This window comes from Poecilia reticulata, linkage group LG2, assembly GCF_000633615.1.
Source record: "Poecilia reticulata strain Guanapo linkage group LG2, Guppy_female_1.0+MT, whole genome shotgun sequence".
Lineage (NCBI taxonomy): Eukaryota > Metazoa > Chordata > Actinopteri > Cyprinodontiformes > Poeciliidae > Poecilia > Poecilia reticulata.
Window position 1 is genome coordinate 20,908,804 of NC_024332.1, and position 11,188 is coordinate 20,919,991.

At 48.5% G+C, this 11,188-nt stretch overlaps 3 protein-coding genes across 4 annotated transcripts in view; all 3 read right to left on the bottom strand.

Annotated features, from left to right (window-relative positions):
• Positions 1–309, bottom strand: part of LOC103457123 (myc box-dependent-interacting protein 1-like) — an 11,001-nt gene extending 10,692 nt beyond the window's left edge. The window contains exon 1 of the mRNA XM_017309147.1: positions 22–309. Within this exon, the coding sequence (XP_017164636.1) occupies positions 22–102 (81 nt within the window). The 5' untranslated portion in view covers positions 103–309. The remainder of the gene's footprint in view (positions 1–21) is intronic.
• Positions 310–2,478: 2,169 nt separating this feature from the next.
• Positions 2,479–8,257, bottom strand: LOC103456683 (indian hedgehog B protein-like). The gene is made up of 3 exons (XM_008396393.2): positions 7,548–8,257; positions 5,835–6,096; positions 2,479–3,364 (listed from the first exon to the last, which is right to left on the bottom strand). Exons 1-3 carry the CDS (start codon positions 7,845–7,847, stop codon positions 2,709–2,711), a joined length of 1,218 nt encoding a protein of 405 aa, XP_008394615.1. The 5' UTR covers positions 7,848–8,257; the 3' UTR covers positions 2,479–2,708.
• Positions 8,258–8,614: 357 nt separating this feature from the next.
• Positions 8,615–11,188, bottom strand: part of nhej1 (nonhomologous end-joining factor 1) — a 10,556-nt gene continuing 7,982 nt past the window's right edge. For both annotated transcript variants that reach the window (XM_008396403.1, XM_017303774.1), the window contains exons 6-8: positions 9,358–9,547; positions 9,068–9,147; positions 8,615–8,811 (exon numbers count right to left, since the gene is read on the bottom strand). In XM_008396403.1, the coding sequence (XP_008394625.1) occupies positions 8,731–8,811; positions 9,068–9,147; positions 9,358–9,547 (351 nt within the window). In that variant the 3' untranslated portion in view covers positions 8,615–8,730. The remainder of the gene's footprint in view (positions 8,812–9,067; positions 9,148–9,357; positions 9,548–11,188) is intronic.

The window sequence follows — 11,188 nt, forward strand, 5'->3', positions numbered from 1 at the left end:
TGACCCCGGGTCGCCTCCTACCTTCTCTTGGGCCCGGTTCAGCCTCTTCTGGACGTTCAGGGCCAGCTTCCCGGCCGTCACGCCCTTCCCCAGCTCGGCCATGTCGCAGCGTGGAGTGGACCCGACCCACGCAGGAGAACCAGCGGACAAACGGCGCTGCTCGCTGCGGCAAAAGCGCTGCGGTGCGCGACTCGACAGTAATTCTAATCCTTCTGACTGCTTCTTAAAGGCGCAGGGCGTAATTTAATCCGACCTGGGTGTGTGYGCGTGCGTGCGTGTGTGTAAAAGAGAGAGGCAGYAGGTTCCAAACTCTCCTCCTTAATCACCTCAAAGTTCAGCAGATATTAGTCTGAGCCATCAGCCTCTTAAAGGCGCAGACTGTCTTTATTATTAGCCGACACCTGTTGCATTCTGGGCCGCTGCGGGTCAGCAGGGGTCCGATCTATAAGCAGATGTTACGTGAGTTTCACTTTATAAGTGGGAGCTGATGGAGAGGCTGCGTAGCTTAGCATCATCAGAACCTTTAGCAGTTCAATTCAGGACAGAAACGCCGCAAACCCTGAAGGCTCCTCAGACTTCCTCTGAGCGCTAACAGTTGCTAGGATTAGCTGTTCCAACACCAGATCTTCTTCCTCTGAATGCTAACCGCTGCCAGCAATAGCTGTTAAAACACCAGATGTTCCTGAATATACATTAATACTGAAAACARGCTAGCATCAAGAGCCAATCAGTGGACAGAATKGTGCTTCTGGATTAGCTGCTTTGCTAACACCAACTGCTTTGCTAATGCTAGCTCCTTTGCTAATGCCAGCTGCTTTGCTAACACCAATTGSTTTGCTAATGTTAKCTTCTTTGCTAAAACTAGCTGCTTTGCTAATGCTATCGCCTGGTAGCAGGCTATTGTTACCAGGCACTCYATCACTAATGCTAGCGATAGAGTGCCTGGTAGCATTGCTCCGAGGTATTTCTGCTTCCCACACTGCGTTTCCTTCAGATGATTCASACCTGAATCACACATGGAGATTAAATCTGTAAAACATGGACTGAATTTCACATCAGGATGAAAACATGGACTGGATTTCAGATCAGGATTTTATGGTTTTAAGGATTTTAAAGTTTCTGATTCCTCAGAACTGAATCCCAGATTCTGTTTCACTGTTGATGAGGATCAGTGGGCCCCATGTGGGCCGGACCGCGCCCCACCCCCTCCTCCACCGCCTCCTCATTATCRTCAACATTATCAACATCATCAACAGTTTATCTGTTGATTTTTACTGGTTTTGTTTCTACAGATATATAAACACAACAACACAACAAATTTCCACAATTTAATAAAAAATAAATAAATCTTTGCATTTTCACTAACAAAAATAACAATAATAATAATAATAATAAAATTAATATTACATGAAGGGATATAATGTAAACGTTTTTCCTAACATCGRGTTAATATTTACAAACTTCGCACCATGAATCAAAATCCTTCTGAATTAATTAAATCACATGTTTTATAAATCAGCTTTAATAATTAATATATTGTGTTTATTTGCTTGAAAGTGATTTAAGCTCTGATACATTAAATGAAAATTAGAAATAAATTTTTAAAAACAGAATTTAATTAATCTTTTTTTCAGGTTGTTGGTTTATTTCTAGTAAAAATTGTTTTTCCATTAATTTACTCTAAAGATTTTTTAATGACTCCAAATCTGGTTCAGCTATGAAAAGTAATTCGATTTTAAATTGATCTGATCAAAGTTAAAATAAAATATTGTGTTCAGGTCAAATTAGGTTTTACTCTTAATTAAGCAGGTACTTAATCTGGATYTAATCTGGACTTAATCTGTGATGTTTTAACCCTGTGTGGGTTGAAATAAAGTCTCTTAATGTGGATTAAAACGGGACAATTKAATCATTTTGCTGCCACCTGGTGGCCAGGATCATACCAGCTAATGCTGGTTTAGCTAATTTACACAATAAACACAAACATAAATAACTCTTGTGTTTAAATAATGAATCATTTCTTAATTAAAATACTTTGTTGATCCCAGAAGAAAATGAAACGTTGGAACTCATCCTGGTTTCTATAGCCAGCCGGATCGCTCCTGTAGCAGTCTGTGTTATAACGTAACTCAAAAAGCATCTGACTGATTGTATCACAGCGTGTCATAATAAATCGCCTGATAAATTTAAATGAACTCGATAATTTCAATTCTGATTAATAATATCTTGTGAAGGTAAATTTAGTTAGAAGATTATGAATAATGAATTTTATTTCTGGTTTCAGTTGTTTGTGGTTTTTATTCCTGTTTGATGTTGGATGTTCAGAATATTTATTAGTTCCAAAATTAGTTCCAAAATTTTCTTTCCAAAATTAGAGTTTTAGTCCTTTAGGGCGAATGTGCGTTATGATCAATAAATGACAATAAATTTATCGTAACGAATTTATGGAGACAATCTGGTCAGGATGACGGTTACATCTGAATTTCTGCTTCACAGTGCGTTTAATGTCTGCTGCTCCAGGAAAAGTTCCTCTTACTTCTTGTTCGCTCAGGTACTTCCTGTTTGTTCCTGGTACTTCCTGTTTGCTGATTGTACTTCCTGTTTGTTGCTGGTACTCCCTGTTTGCTGCCAGTCCAGCACGAAGTCTGTCTCGGTCCGATGCAGGTCTGTGAACCACCAGTTTGCTTTTTTTCTCTCACATGTCGCCCCTAAGCGACGCCCAGCGGATGGAGGCGCCCCGGGTCCAGTACCGCCCGGCCCAGCCAGAGTAAGATCCGTGAGTACCAGTGCAGGCTGTTGCTGTGATGCCCAGCGCTCCCAGTCCAGCGGTGCAGGAGGCGGAGCGGGGCGAAGGCCCGGTGGGCCAGCCTGTGGCCGTCCACCGCCGCGTAGCAGGACGCCGCCACGCCGTCCACCATGATGGTTCCCTGTTGGGTCAGTGGGGCAAATGCCCCCCGGCTCGTTGTCACATCAACCTTGACGATCCGGGACAGACGCACTGCCCCGCCGTCCTCCACCAGGACGCACTGGCCGGGCCGGGCGGTGTCGGCATAAGCGGCCCGCAGCTGGCCGGTCGCCGGCGCTACACCCTCGGAGCAGTTGCTGCCCGACACGAACAGCAGGTGGGCAGCAGTGAGGGCGAGCCGTGGCCCGGCCGCAGTCCGTAGGCTTACAAAGAACCGCGGAGTGTCCGGGTCCCGGTCCAGGAAGGTCATGACCTCGCTGAAGACCAGGCCGCCGTTCACCAAGGCCAGGACCCGGTCCCCGGGCCGCAGCGCGCTCATGGACCTCCGGGCGCCGCCCTCCAACGTCACYGAGGCGTTTCCAGGGAAACAGCCGCCTGCCTTGGCCGCTATGGAGTCATCTGAGGACGAACAGAGAGACAGACTGTGAGGACGAGACATCTTCTGATCAATAACTGATCAGATATGATAGAAATCATCCTACTGGACCCAATAACGGATCTATAAATATTAATAAATGTCTCCATTTCCTCCTAGTGGAGATTTTACAACCAGAACAGGAAACAATGAACATCATAACAGGAAATTATGTTTATAACCCAAATCAGGAAATATTGGTAATATTGACTGATTATCTCTTGCTGATTTTCTCATTTTCACCTGAACTTYAGAAATTACATGAAATCATTTAGCAAGAAGCAAAAAGATTAATCTGAAGCTAATGCTAACCCAACTAATGCTAACCCAGATAATGCTAATCAAGCTAATGCTAATTAAGCTAATGCTAACTCAGCTAATGCTAATCAAGCTAATGCTAACTAGGTGAAACAGTTCAGCTRAATCMGTTTGTTCAAAGCAAAGTGGATCAGTGATCCAGATTCAATCAGTTCAGAACCAGAGCTCCCATCGTATGGTCTCCATGGCAACTCAAACTTCATCGTTGCTCAAATCCTTCATTATGASGGAGGGACAACCCATCTGACCCAACCATGATGCTGCCACAGACCAGTGAACGCACCACCGAATGGACCAGTGGCCAGTGAACGCATTGTCCTGCTGCTTGTTTTGAACTAGGCACAGAGGAAACCTTTAATGGCCGACAGAGTCATGGATTTTAGTTTAGCCTTCAAACTTCCTCTGGTCTCCCAGCAGCCAGCACAGCCAAGCCTTCAGGTACAATTTGGAGGTGTTTGTGCTTCTGGAAGCGACTGTTCTCGTAAGGCCCTGAACTTCTCACCRCTGCCTTCAGGTGACATTGGCTTGGCTGAATCCAGAGAACAACATGGTCTGATCCAGACTGGTGTGGTCCAGGCCAGAACCAGCAACCAGAACCGGAAAACAGAAARAATGTAAAACTTCTGAAACAAAAATTTGCAAAAGCTAAAGTAAGCAGCCACAGAGAACAGTTTATTATTATTAATATCATTATTGTTGTTAGTACAGTATATATACAGTTTTATCTGAGCTTCCTTGTTCAGATTTATCCAGACTCCTTCAGGTTTTTTCTCCTGATATAAATCAGTCTTGGTGCTTTGTCGCCCTCTGGTGGTCAGGTCGTGTAACTCACTGACTGCGTTTTAAAGGGAAAACAGAATGAAAATGAAAGATACCAACTTGATAGTTTCCCTTGTGATCAGGTCAGGGACTGGGCCCTCGCCACCCGCTCTGGGGGAGAAACAGGAGGAAGAGGAAGAAGAGAGGAAGAGGAGGGAGGAAGAAAAGGGAGTAAGAGGAGGGAGGAAGAGGGAGGAGAAGGAAATGTCTGTTACCATCAAAGGAAAAACGGACTGACTTTACGTTTCCTGAATGGATGGTTAGAGTTTAGGCTGGAAGGATTACTTCCTACTGCTGGGATCACTTCCTGCTGGAGGGATTGCTTCCTGCTGCAGGGATTACTTATTGCTGGAGGGATTACTTCCTGCTGGAGGGATTACTTCCTGCTGCATCAGTTCCTGAAACTGGGAGAGTTTCTCAGTGAAAACCTAATGATAAACCTGAGTTGTTTCCACAGGACCGACCCAACAGAACCGACCCAACAGAACCGACCCAACAGGACCGACCCAACAGGATGGACCCAACAGAACCGACCCAACAGAACCGACCCGTCCTCCACCCAGAAACTCCCTCATGTTTCCAGGACGTCTCCCTTCAGAAACCAGATCAGCCGACAGAAGATCAACGCATCACGATGTAAGGGCTTCACATAGATCAACATCAATAATTACTAATTATTGCTAATAATCAGCAGCTATTTGTTCTGAATGTCTGAACTCGTTTAAGCAGTTCTGAAAAACAGCTGCTGCCCCACCTACTCAGCTTGTTATTGGTAGGCAACCAAAGAGTGAGTGAGTTAGCTGATGCTATTCAGCTAGCTTAGCTTGTTTATCTTAGAAGCTAAGCAGCTAATAATTTCCACTGCCTACATCTCCCAGAATGCTGTGCAGTGAATCCAGCTGTTTATCTGCTGATATTGATCTCATGTCTGTGGTGATGGATATTATTGATTTGCTGGATCCTGGGCTCCAAATATAAATATAAATATAAACTGTAATATAATAACAATAACAAACAGACATGTGATTATGTTGGTTTGGTGAAACATGGAGACGATTCCAAACCTCCATGACAACAGAGCAGAACCAAGGGAGCTTAAAACAAAGGTCACAGTGAGTCATGGTGTCACTGTGAGACACAGTGAGGTTTCAGTGAGGTTTCAGTGAGGTTTCAGTGAGGTCTTAGTGGGGTCACGTTGGGGTCACAATTTGGCCACAATGGGGTCATGGCAGGGTCACAGTGGGGTCACAGTGCGGTCATACTGGGGTCATACTGGGGTCACGTCGGGGTCACTGCTGGGTCACGGCGGTGGCCCACCTGACTTGACGCTGCAGTGGACGTGCGCCCGGGACTCGTAGTGGACCCAATCGAAGCCGGCCTCCACYGCCAGCCGGGCCAGCATGGCGTACTTGTGGCGGTCACGGTCGGACGTGGTGACGTCGACGGCCCGGCCCTCATAGTGCAGCGAGCTGGACGAGTGGTGGCCGTCCTCGTCCCAGCCCTCAGTGACGCGCAGCCGGACCCCGGGCCAGTGGTTCATCACTGAGATGGCCAGAGAGTTCAGCTTGTCCTTGCAGCGCTGCAGAGCGGAGAGACGGAGCAGTTAGCCAGGCGCTAACAGGTTAGAGGTTAAAGGTTAAGAGTGAGGACGAGGCGTTTCGTCTCATAGAAACATTTATCCAGAAGTTTATCCAGATCAGCAGATCTATAGAACCGCAGCCAGAGGAGTACTCAGGTGGTGGGGGGCCCATCAGGGCTCACGGAGGCCATCAAACGTCCGAGCCGCCCCTCTGAGGCAGATCAGCAAACTGACTGCGAGTGATTAACTGATGACATCATTACACTGATACATTTGATCAGAAATCTGAACATTCCGAAAAAATTTGATTCAAAATTTGTTTGTTGGATTTTATTGAGTTTTTATTTGTTTCCTTTGTTGAATTTGTTTCTTCCCTTAATTCTTTTTACATGTTATATTAAGTTTAAATAAAGTCAATTTAACAAACTTCTTTTGATTATAGAAACAAAGTAACATGTTTCAAAGTTTTTCTGTTTTCAGAGTTTCTAACATTTGAGGTTTGCGTGATGACATGTTTTCGGTCCCGCAGCATCTAATTAATGCGGTTCCGCTGATAAACTCGAACCGTGTCCGTGAGGCGTCCCTCAGCGTCCCTCGTTCGGCCCGCGAACCGCATCAAACCCTATAAAAGTCTCTTCCAGGCTGCCGGGAGAGAACAGCTGCGGCTGCGCTGCTCTGGAGGTTCTGGCGCACCACTGCGCCACTTCCGCATAAACACACGCAGAGAAGGAGAAGGAGAAAATATAAAATGTTTAAATAATCTGAAAGAGACTCCTTTGTCCAACATGACCAGAAATGAAACAAATTTAACAAAGTTTTTCATTTCCGTTACAAATATAATGAAATCAGCTGAACAGTTTTTACAGCGAGGCGCCCAGGAACGGATCAGCTAAATGGATCAGAGGGGCCATAATGAAGGCTGGGGCCAGGAACAGGCTGTTTTCACCAAAACACACCGGAGGAGCAGCGGGACAAACCGGAGGGTTCAGTCTGCACTCATCAATCTGACTGRAACAAATTAATTTGAGCTAAACTCGGATTTATCTTATTGATAAAACAAGTTTCAAAGAAAACTCTGGGACTTTAAAATCAGTTTGAATCGAATCAGTTCATTCGGTTCAATCGGATCAATCGGTTCAAGTCTTTGATCTACAGCTGCAGCCTCCCCCGCGTGGGTTTGTGGACATCCGGCCGTGGTCACCGAAAGTTGATTTTATTAACGGATTTTCCATCGGAAGTTGGCAGCCCAATAAATCCCACGTCAATGCTAACGTCATAACATCGCGAGAGGCCGACCCACCGGCGGCTGCTGCGGCTGAGGGCGGGAACGCGCATCACCAGGTGATCCACCTGAACAAGCTGCTGCTGCGCCTGCGCAGACCACCACACCACCAGAAGCACTCTGTTACGCACGAGCTGCCGAATGTCTGCGGACTTGGACTAGGCCGAACCTGCGTCATGAGGCGGTCCGCCCCGGTGTTCTCCTCGTCCTTGAAGATGATGTCCGGGTTGTAGTTGGAGCTCAGCTCCTTGAAGCGCTCCGAGCCRCGGCTGATCTTCCCCTCCGCCTTGCCGCTGGCGCCCAACGTCTGCTCCGCCACGTTGGGGCTGAACTGCTTCAGGACCAGCGGCACCAGCTTTCGGGGGCCCCGCCGCCGGCCGTGGCCCTTCCCCGGCCCGCAGGCCAGGCCGGCCGGCGGCAGAAGCAGCGCGCAGCCCGCCAGGCAGGCCAGCAGCGCGGGGAGCCGCATCCCGCCGGAGAGACGGCGTCCCGCTGCGTTGTCAGGCTGGAGGAGCCGCGGAGGGACGCATGGCACCCCGAAGGGGAGCAGCGGGGACCAGTAGGGACCAGTAAGGATCAGAGAGACCACAAAGGACCAGTGGAAACTTGTGAAGACCAGCAGCGGGGACCGGAGAGCCGCTCGGTGCGTAAAGGTGTCCAATACGCCGCAGGGCAGCCAGAGGCAGCAACAGGTGTGGGYGGGCTGGAAGCTGCGGCCGCGGAGTTGCGCGGCGTGCTGCCGCCTGTCCGGCCGGCAGGTGGAGAGTCCCGCAGCAGGTCGTGAATCCCGCAGCAGGTAGAGTCCCGCAGCGCGGCAGGTTTTCGGGTCTCCTGGTGCCGCAGCTGCTGCGGCTCGGTGGGAATGGAGAGCTGCCGCTGCGCTGCGGGCCAGATGAGGAGGACCGCGCCCTGCGGGACCGGCCCTCTGCCCGCCGGCCACTCCCCCTGCCCCCGCCTGGCAGCGCACGCACCGAGCCAGGTGACCCGGCAGGTAAATAATTATAATCCAKGATAATAATTCATGTTTCTGTTTATATCCTAAACTCTAGAAGTGGAACATAGCTCAGATTTCCAGATGTTGATCTAGAAATGTTTTCTATCCTTCCACTGGGCGCCCTGGGCAGAGAGCCACGATCTGATGCTGGGCGCCAAAACTTTCCTCAGGATGCAGAAACTTAATGAAGACTTCATTTCCCAGAATACCCTGCGTCAGTGAGGAAGAGGAGAACGAAGAGGCGCCGACGATGTAAACTTTATTGACACAAAGATAAAATAGAAAAATCTGATCAAACGTCAGAAGCTTAAAACTCTCTGAGCCAATCAGACGCTGCAACCGAGTCACTTCCTGTCTGTCATCGGAACAGGCCCACTTTCTTCTTCTTTAGTTTAGAGGACTGTCGCTCTGCAGGGCGAGTTGCGCCGACGGCCGGAGCCTGGAGAACAGAAACTTGCTTTCAGAAACATTCAAACTTTTTAGAAGTTTTTCTTCAGAATAAAACGAGTTTATGGATTTTATCTGAAAGTTTTCAGCATTTCACACCAAATACATCTGAAAAGTGTGGCCTGCCGCTGTTGCTGGCAGGTTTGAATGTTTCAGTTTCAGTCGGATGGAGGAAAAACATCTGGTATCGTCTGCTGTGTTTCTTGCTGTTCTCAGTTCTCCTGAAGCTGGATGAGAGGCAGACGTACCCTGACCTGCGCCGCACCACCTGGTCCAACTGGGGTGCCGGGGTTCTGGTTCTCTGGGTCGCCTCCATCAGGTCCAATCACTGGCAGGCAGATAAAACAGGAAGTGTTTAATTAGGGATGCTCTCATTGACTTACTGGTTCAATGCAGATTTCGCACATTTAGACTCGATTTAATCTGATGGATTTAATCTGATATGATCAGATTATCATCAGCAAACTGAGTTTCTGTCCATGTAGCCTGATGTCTGATACTTGTTCCTCCAGTTGGTCTGGTTCTGTTTCAGACTCACCTGTAGTCTGTGCTGGTGGTTCTGGTTCTGGCGGTCCTGGTTCTGTCCAGTCCGGGTCGCCGTGGTTCTCCTGGGGTCGTCTGCGTTTGTGCGGTGTGGGGCAGTGAGCAGTGACGGCGGCGTAGAGCTGCTGCAGGTCAGTGTTGAATCCCAGAGCGTGGGACTGATCGGACCGCAGCACAGGAAGGTTCTGGAGAGAAACCGAATCTGGATCAGCAAGGATCCAGAACCTGGAGGTTCTTTACCTGGAGGTTCAGAACCTCAGAACCCTTTGACTTTATTTTTAATAGAGTCAAAGCAGAGAAAATATCACCAAAACTTATCACCAAAAACTACTCATGAGGCTGAACATGTCTGTTTCAGGTTTTAATGATGAATCTTTTTAAAACTTTGTTTTTTATTATTTTTAATTAGTTTTAAATTTATAATCCCCATATATATGTCTTTATAAATCTGCAGTTCAGTTCCTTCCTGGGATCGGACCCAGAATCCTGCAGCATCTCTGAGGTGTGACACAAGGAAGTGATGTCATCAGCCTCTCATCACAGGTCAGGATGCGACCAGTAGCAGGAAGTGATGCGGCTGAGCTCCTGCTGCGTTTAGCTGCTGCTATTTTCTCTGCTAAGGAGACAAACTGTCAGAATTAGCTGGGTAAATATTGACCCCCTCCTCCCCCGGGGCAGTGGGGGGTTAGGGCGGGGGCAGTGGGGGATAGGGTGGGGGGTTAGGGTGGGGTACGGGGGGCGCTCTCTCTCTGCGGTCAGACTCCAGGTTGCTCATTGATTTATTTTTGTTATGTGTTGGTTTAAATATCGTAAAAATAAATGTGGCTGCGGCGCGTCGCACAGAGGAGCCAATGTGGCAGAAAGCAGCAGAAAGCCCCCCTTATTCTGCCCTAATGCCCCCCGGGGGTCTGGCTGCACACCGCCTCACTTCACCTGAACCGGCGGCGCTAAAATCTCCATGGAGCCCTCCTGACCCGTACGGAAGCCCATTAGTGCCAGTGGCAGGATATTTGAGCTTCTGGCCTATTTAAAGCCCTGGATTCATCTAGAAGTCTGCCTCCTCTAGTCTGTCTGATCTGCCGGGGATCCAGAGTCCATTCCTGTTTCTTTACAGCAGAAATCATGTGAACTAAACAAACAGCAAACAGTTTCACTTCCTGGTTCACCAACAGGGTCACCTGCAGTGACTCTAAGCCGCCAGCAGGGGCAGCACTSTGACTGTTGGTCAGCCTCTCCTGCGTTGCCATTGATCCCAAATTACCTTTAACCCTAAACCCTCTGTGAGCCAGCTGACCCAAACCCAAATGACCAGGAAGGAGTCCTTGGTCAGCTGTTGCTACGGCAACGTCTGAAAGCAGAGACGATAACCTGCAGGCATTTCTGCTGCGGTACCAGACGATGCTTTTGCTCCTGGCAGGAATGGCCTTCCGCACATGGCTGGAGCGAACGCAGTGAGAAGCAGCTCACCTGGTGGCCCCTCCCCTTGCACAGGCCCCGCCCCACCAGAGGCCACGCCCCCAGCACAGGCCTGATCCTGGTTGTGTTTTCAGTCTGAATGGTTTGAATGAACTTCTAGAACTAACTGGACGTTTTATTCAATGCTATGCTCAAATGAGGTTCAGCTCCACAGCATAATGCTTCCACCGCCAAGTTTGTTGTGTCACTGCTGAAGCAGAGTGCACTCGTTGTTCCGTCTCAACATTCGGTCTGGTTTTGGTTCCACCGTTCGGTCTGATTTTGGTTCCGTCTCAACGTTTGGTCTGGTTTTGGTTCCGTCTCAACGTTCGGTCTGGTTTTGGTTCCGTCTCAACGTTCGGTCTGGTTTT